Below are 8,708 nucleotides of genomic sequence, written 5' to 3'. Positions count from 1 at the left end.
CTGAGACTGTGGTCTATGGCTGAGTTTTTAAAATGCTCACAAGGGGATGACTTGTATTCTAAAGCTGGAGAGTCACTGATATAAAGAAAAAACAAGATTGTATGGGTTCATTGTAAGTGTAAAATATTTATTAAAATAATTTAGAAAGGTTGGTCAACAGCCATAATGGTCTGTAAGGTAATCTAACACGGCTGATGTGCTTGACAAAGCATTAAATACTCTTTTTTCCTGCTTTGAAGTTATCTTTTCCATCATGTACATTAAATGCTGATGGAAACACATATAAGGAGTTCCGAGTTCAAGAGCAATGTCAACCCAGTCCCAGATGCATTTCAGTGGGGTTTCCTCATATCCAGCAAACATAGCTGGGTTTGCTAGAAGTCCTCTTGCAACCATCACACCTACAAATTAAAGCACACTATATTTGTCCATACATGAAGAACCTCAAGTTATGAGGTAAACTCTATGACACAAACAATATATAGAAAACACATGAACTCAATTGTGTTGTTTATAGACTTTTAGTGGCTTCTGATTCATGGCAACCACATGTGTGCAGTGTAGAACTAACTGCTCCATAGGATCTTCAATTACAAAACAGTTTTTGTACTTTTTATAAACCAAGAAAGTTTCAATGTACTGATGTTGCTAAATGCCCTCAAATGTCAGTTCTGAATCACATGAGCCTGTATAGGGTTTTTGTGGCTGTAAATCTTTATGGGAACAGAAAGCCTCACCATTTTCCTGAGAAGCAGCTGATGGGGTTCAAACTGTTGACCTTGTGGTTAGCAGTCCAGTGCTTTTTCTACAGAGCCATTGTGCTTCAAATGCACTTATAAGAATTCTTTCTTAAAATATTTCTACATTAAACACTAAGGAGCTCTGGTAGTGTAGTGGTTAAGAGTTGGGCTACTAACTTCAGGGTCAATAGTTCAAAACTACCAGCAAGCAGTTCCACAGAAGGATGAGGCTTTCTGCTCCTGTAAAGATTTACAGTCTTGGGAACCCTATGCAGGGTCACTATGAGTAAGAACTGTCTCCATGGCACACTACCACCACCACCACCACATTATACAATGGAGTCCTGGTGTTCCGCTGTAGGATAAGCACTGAACTACAAGGTCACTATGAGTCAGAACTGACTCGAGGGCACTAAACAACAAAACAACATTAAACAATGGAGTTCTGGTGGGCACTGTAGGATGATGCACTGGACCACAAGTTCAGATTGAACTTCAAGGTTGTCAGTTCAAGTTTACCAGCAGCTCCTTGGAAACTCCATACAGGGTTGCTATGAATTGGACCTGACTCGACGGCACTCAACAACAACAAACATTAAACAATTAGTCTTTAGCTTCTTTTAGAGTAAACTAAGTTTGTGTAAAGTTCAATTTATCTGTGCAATCCCAGATATTGACAGATACCATAGGGTTTGGCATGCTAATAGGTTAAGAGGACAATGAATCTCTGTTTCTGGGGATCCTTTGGGTCTTAGAAACACTTCTTGAGTTGATTAACTCTCATTTCTACTATAGGTGCTCTATTTTGGATCTTTGCTCAATCCTTGGATCTTTAATCAGCAGAAAAGTAACCGACTTTAATTCATCCCATTAAAAATCTGTTTCTAAGGAGTCTCTGGGTACTACAAATGGTAACTTGATTGGCTGATAACCAAAAGGTTGATGGTTTGAGTTGATCTATAGGAGCCTCAGAAGAAAAGTCTGTAAACCTACTTCCAACAAAACTCATCCATTAAAAATCCTATGGAGCACAGTTCTACTCTAACACACATGGGGTTGTCATAAATTGGAATCCACTCAATATTAACTGTTGCTTATATTTTTACGGGCGGTGGTGTACTGTTCCAAATAGAAGAGTTAATATCATTTAATAAGTTGGTTAGCTTAAGTCAGTACAATGGGAAAATATGACTCAATATTAAAGAAAAATAATGAAAATCCCGCTAACATTCTATTTAAAAGACAAATAACACACACCCCAAAACAAAACCCTACATTCATACGTCTTACCATTTGTCCCAGTAATTTCCCTCACATTTTCTGCTTCTTTTAAGGTTCTGATGTCTCCATTAGCAATTACAGGTATAGACATATTTTCTTTAATGATTTTAATGGCGTCATAGTGGACTGGCTGGTGTCTTTCTTCAACAGTTCTTCCATGCACTGTAATCCAGGAAACTCCTGTCGTTTCAGCCTTTCGACAAAGATCTACAGTTCTCGCAAGGTCATCATGAATCCTAGAATTACAAAACTGTACACATATCTTGGCTGTTTACAGCACACAAATCTGATGGCTACAATCAAGAAACTAAATAAAATGCTATTTTCTCAAATACATTTTTTAGTTAGCTTTGCTATACGGAGTCCTGGTATGGAGCTATCGAATAAGCACCGAGCTGTTAACGGAAAGGTGGGCAATTCAAACCCAGCAGCCACTCTTTGGAAACCAACTTGACAGCACTTAGCATTATCAGTTCATGCCTTTACCAGGTTTTGTTCAAGGAGTGGTGGTGGTGATGGTGGTAGTTGTGTTGTGGAGTCAGTTCCAACTCATAGCAACCCTGTACAGGGTTTCTGAGGCTGTAAATCTTCACGGGAGCAGTTACACCTATAACCTCAAACTTAGGCATTTCACTATTAGCACCAGGATGACACATACATTTCATTGAATCTAGTGCTCGACCCGGGTGAGTATACTACAGTACTGTCACAGTTGTGGTGCTATAGGATAAGCACTGAACTGCTAATCAAAAGGTCCATAATTCAAACCCACCAGCCACTCCTCAGAAACTCTATACAGGGCTACTATGAGATGGAAGTGAATTGATGGCATTTAACAATAATCCTAATAGCCCTGGTGGTGCTGTGGGATGGGTGTTGGGCTGCTAACCATGTGGGTTCAAACCCACCAGCCACTCCTGGGGAGAAAGATGAGGCTGTACAGATTTTACAGTCTTGAAAACTCTAACTAGGCTCACTGTGAGTCAGAATCAACTCAACAGCAGTGAGTATGGGGTTGGTATTCTAGTATCTGAGCCCTGGTAGCATAGTGGTTTACCTGTTTTGCTGTAAAGTATCTGAGCCCACCACCTGCTCCAAAGGAGAAAGATGTGGCAGTCTGCTTCTGTAAATGTATAGCTTTGAAACCCTATGAGGTAGTTCTCAGAGCTAGTATGTGTCTGGATTGACTCAATGGCAATGAAATTGATGTTCTGAATCCTAATATTTGTTGTGCGTATCCCAGCTCCTAAAAGGGAGTACAGAATACTTGGAATGTTTTTAACCTGTCACCAAAAAGCTAATTCCTGGCATGTTTTATTTTCATTGTGAAAGTTAAGAGCATAGATTCTACTCAGTGCCAGGAATATTTCTTAGTATTAATTAAACAGTACATGGAAAAACTGAGGGCTTCTTTAAGGAAAAGTTTTTAATAATAAAGTGATCATTTTAATAGTTGCTAAAAAAGAAAAAGAAAAGGAAGTCGTCTGGATTATAAATAAAAATTGACCATATTTTTATTTACTAAATGTCTTTATTTCAACATATTCATACACCTGTTACCAATTAATTTAGCTCCTATAACCTGGACAAAATATTTTCATGTTTTCTAAGTAAAGGCAGCCCCAAGTTCCGAACCTGCCCTTGACTGTTTAACTTTGAAACAGTTGTTGCACATGAAGTTTTTAAACCTATGAAAAGGCTTGTTGCAAAAGGCTAAATCAGAACCATATACTCCTGTTTTGACTTACCTACAAATTTGACTTAAAGACATAGTTAGGGATGGATCTTGTTCATAAACCAGGGACTAGCTGTATTTGACTATCTTGTCAATAGGTTAAAATGTTGTCTTTACCTTATTTTAATAGATATTGAAAATCTGGGGTTTTCCACTTGATTTCTTACTTGTTTCACCATATCTCGAATAAGCTCTGGCTTATTTATTAAGCAAGCCCCATAACCTTCTGCCATTGCCCACCTTTATAAAGCAAAAAACAACAAAAACATGAAACAGGATTTGTAAATTGCTGGAATATAAAAGTCTAAATGGACGCATTGAAATGTAAGTGAATCTATTTTTCTATTCAGTAATCTGAAATGGAAGCAGACTTAATTTTAAAATGGAAAGATCCAATATTTTGAAGTGGATCAATATGAGATTAAGAAAGCATGTTCCCAGATCAAAAAGTACTTACAGAAGTGTTTTCATTGGCAAGTGAGAAAATTAAAATTCATCCAACCAAAATAGATTTAAGTATTTGCAATTACCTGCAATTACTTCAGATTTTCTTAATTCCAACTTTGATGTTTATTATACTTAACAAGAGCTTTTAATAGTCTCAAGAATAAAAAGACATTTTGGCTTTCAGTGTATTAACTCTTCTAATGAGTACACAAATACTTCTCATCTAATTTGGATTATGTTGTGCTTATAAATCTTGATTTTATCTTTTAAGGACATTTAAAATCATTGACAGATAACCTAGCACAGTATCAGGCAGGTAGGGATATTATTGTCAAATTAAGTACATTCTTTCAACACCCAGTTACTTAAGCCCAACTAATTAACTGTGGTATAGAAAAAAACCCGGCTATCATAAGAAAGCATTGTTTAAAGAAAATTAATTAGGAGAAAATATGTGGTGATCTCCCAAATCAAAGAATCAAGAGTTTTTAGAGCAGGATTATCTGAAATGGCAGGAAAGATAAACATTTTAGGATTGGTATAAACATTAGATGCTTACAAAAATACTTGTGGATGAGGTTCAAGGCAGATCCACACATAAAACTTCTAGCAGAAAAGTGAGACAAAATATTCCAACGGTCTATATACTGATCCAACAATTAGAAAAGACCTTTGCAGCTATGTTTCTAATAATTTGTCCTTTTTCTTATTTGGAGCCCTGGCACTTTAACTCTTACTGGCATTTTAAGTTTTGGAAAACGACCATGTTCATATAGATTTCTTACTAATTTGTTTTTTTGTTTTTTTTTATTTTTTCCAACTTCTAAGAGCTTTACCTCTGAGGGCAACCACAGTTAATGTCTATTCCATTTGCATAAGGACAGACTATGTGAGCAGCATCAGACAAAAGTCTTGCATCATTAGCAGCAAACTGAACAATCAATGGGCAATCACCTGATAAAACACCAACAAAAGAAAACAAAACAGTTACACACACATGCAAAAATGATACCAACTCTCACATCAGTGCAGGATAAAACAACTATTTTTAGCCTAAGAACCATCTGTTCAAATAAGATGGCACTGAAATAATTTTAAACATTTAAAATGAAAAGCAATTTATATTAGTACAAAATTACATGATGCATAACGTGATAAAAGTAAAAGCTTTCTCACACTCCTGACAAATAAAATGTCTCCTAAAAGGTGAGATTTAGCTTACTGATCTTTCCATTTTATGCATACACTTGTAAAATTTAAACCAATGTGAACATTATCTATATACTCCTGTGCCTACTGATCTTTTCTTAATGAATCTGAGAGATGTACTCAGACCTATTTTACTCTTTTTGGTGGCTTGTATTCTACTGTATGCGTTGTTGCTATTAAGTGCCTGGAGTCCCTCTTGACTTATAGCGACCCTGTATAAGGGTTTCCGGGGCTGTAAATCTTTATAAGAACAGAAAGTTTCATCTTTCTCCTGTGAAGCAGCTAGTGAATCTGAACTGTTGATCTTGCAGTTAGCAGTCCGATGCATCACCTGCTATGCTATACATACTATTCAATCTCTAGATTGAAACAATGTCACAGTGGGGATTGCTATTCCATGTATGCTTTTGTGAGTATGCACTGTTGTGATTGAACTTTTTGATAATTATAACATTACCTTCCACAAAGGTTACCCATATAGATACACATCAATATGGATGAAAGTTACTGTTTCCTTACAGCCTATCCTATAATGTAGGTCCAACATCTGTGCATTTTAATTGTGGGCTCTAAGTTCCTTAAAAAAAAAAAAAAAAGTAAATGTTTATGTAAAATAATTAGGGGTCCTGATATGGCACTGTAAGATAAACACTGGACTGCTAACCTCAAGTTTGTCAGTTCAAACCTACCAGATGCTACAAGTTAGAACCAACTCGACTGTGCTTAACAACAACAATCTGTATCTATTATCTTTTCTCCAGTTGTTTCTTTGTCTCTAAGTATATATATGTAGTCTTTTGTTTCATAAAGTAAAGTTTTAAATCTTAGCATAGTCAAATATCAGCGCTTTCTGAGACTTTAAAGAACAGCTTTTCTTTTTTAGGTTAGATGTTTTAAACTCTGTATAAATGTATTTTAATGTTTCTTAAAGTATTTCTTGCTATTTTTGTATAAGATTTATGTGGTGTCAGTTACAAAGCAGATTTTTGGGCATCATCTTGATTCAGGATACTTATGGCAAGCATTGATTTCCAGAATTATGACAGGATAGAATCTGCTTTTTCTTCCTGAGGACGTGGGGTGCTTTCCCCCTTTGTAACTCAGGAGTGTTAAAATATTTCAATAACTATTTATTAGTCTAATACATTCTCAACACTGTGCTAGGTGCTGAGGACATACAGTAATAAGAAATAGCTACAGCTCTCAAAGGTGCTCTGGTAGCAATGGTTACGAGTTGGGCTGCTAATCTCACAGTCAGTAGTTTGAAACTACCAGCTGCTCCGTGGGAGAAAGATAAGGCTTTCTACTTCTGTAAAGATTTACAGCCTCGGAAACTCTATGCAGGGTCACTATGAGTCAGAACTGACTCCACATCACATAACCACCACCACCACCACAGTTCTCAAAAATCCCATAGCCTAGTGGGAGAAATACAGAGAAGGAATTATAATACAATATGATTATGTAAACAACGCAGAGCCAGGACTTTAGAGGGAGGACAAGAGAGAAAGGCGATCAGGAAAGTGAGTTTGCCAGAGAGAACAGCATCTGGGGGACAGGCATGATAGAACAGGACACTCTAGAAAGAGATGTGAGAGAACAGGGCATGTTCAGGGTGTAAGGTCATTTCATATTTCTGAAGAATAAATCGAGTGGTCTGTGGGAAGATAAGGCTCTAGAAAATGTATTCAGAGATCCAGCCTCATGAAGGACTTTCTTTGTGTCCTCAGGAACTGAAATCTTTTTTAGGTCCATGGTTCTTAATCTTTAACAAGCTCAGAATTATCTGGGCAATTTGTTGAAACAGATTTCTGGACCACACCCCAGAGTTTCTGATTCAGTGGGTCTGGGGTGGAGCCCCAAATATTTGTAACACACTTCCAGATGACTGTGATGCTGCAGATCTGGGAATCATACTTTGAGAACTATTGCTTTAAGCCACGAGAAGTCCAAGAAGAATTTAAAGCACGAAAGAGATAGGATTTGATTTTCATTTTAAACAGGTGGGTATGGGCTATAATCTATCTTAACAGTTCACTGAAGGGATGGGAGCCCTAACAAAGGCTGGTGTTACACTCCGATCTGTTTCATCCACAAGGCACCCAGTGAAAACATACTGCATGGTTCACTTCTATTTTGAAAAGGAAAATAAGTGACATTGTATCTGGATAAAGAACTGTACACTAAAAGACTTTGAAATAAAACCTCTGAATTGTGGCCTCTTTGATTTAAATAAGATAGTGGAGAGGTTTTTTTTTTTTTCTTTTCCATTTTTAAAAGTTTTACAAAGTCAGGGTTTCACATACCTTGGTTTGTGGTGAATTCACTGTCCCTTGCTTTTACAGATCGGACAAAATCAGCAGCAACTATCATTGGTGTATAACACAGATCACAGTTGTATTTTCTTACTAGAGTCCTAAAAGCCAGCCTGTGAGCATATAAAACATAAATTAGAATTTAGAAAACACCATACTCAGATGCACTGCTAAGTTTAATTTAGTTCATTATTAAATACTTCTTAAGGGAGTGTTCAGACTTTGAAAGAATGGAATATACTTATTCCTCCCACTAAATACAAGGAGCCTTGGTACTGCCATGGACTGTGAGTTGGGCTGCTAACTGCAGTTTGAAATTACCAGCCTCTTCATGGGAGAAAAGGAGGGTTTCTTCTCCTGTAAAGATTCCCAGCCTTGGAAACGCTATATAGGGTCACTGTGAGTCAAAACTGACTTGAAGACACATAACCACCACCACCTGCTAAATATAACTAAAACCCTAGACATTCTAGTTCCCATATGACCCAGCCATTGTGTCTACATTGTGCCTTCTTTACTCCAGAGAAATGAAGACTGGGATGCACACAAGAGCTTCTATGTGAAGGTTTATATCCATGTAACATACACTATATGTGGCGCTATAGGATAAGCACTGGACTGATAACTGCAAGGTTAGTGGTTTGGTATATCCTTATAGTGGGAGTTACAACCACCACCATTTTTACAGATGTGCAAAGTGAAGCTTGGAGAGGATAAAGGTCTTACTCACAGTTGTACGCACACCAGGCAAGTGGCTGCACCAGGACTCAAGCCAGCGTCAGGATTCCAAAGCTGGGCATTGGACAGGGTCCATGTGGTGGGGAGGTCTACAGTACTTACTTGGAATAGCGAACCATTGGGGCACACACTTTCACCAGCTGTCCAGAGTGAAACATTTCAACTGGATCTTTTTTTCTTTCTTGGCATATTATGGTTTTTATGCAGTCAGTCTTCATGAATATAGATGTGTTTTAAATCTGA

General features: G+C 37.3%; 1 protein-coding gene across 1 annotated transcript; it reads right to left on the bottom strand.

Annotated features, from left to right (window-relative positions):
- On the bottom strand, positions 1 to 8,708 carry DUS4L (dihydrouridine synthase 4-like (S. cerevisiae)). The gene is made up of 6 exons (XM_006859271.1): positions 8,568 to 8,708; positions 7,719 to 7,840; positions 5,040 to 5,157; positions 3,874 to 3,996; positions 2,031 to 2,257; positions 1 to 401 (listed from the first exon to the last, which is right to left on the bottom strand). The coding sequence occupies exons 1-6, from the start codon at positions 8,681 to 8,683 to the stop codon at positions 154 to 156; spliced, it is 954 nt and encodes a 317-aa protein (XP_006859333.1). The 5' UTR covers positions 8,684 to 8,708; the 3' UTR covers positions 1 to 153.

This window comes from Chrysochloris asiatica, unplaced genomic scaffold (genome assembly GCF_000296735.1).
Source record: "Chrysochloris asiatica unplaced genomic scaffold, ChrAsi1.0 scaffold00032, whole genome shotgun sequence".
Lineage (NCBI taxonomy): Eukaryota > Metazoa > Chordata > Mammalia > Afrosoricida > Chrysochloridae > Chrysochloris > Chrysochloris asiatica.
Note: the sequence above shows the minus strand (reverse complement) of the source record. Positions and strands in the feature narration are given on the sequence as shown.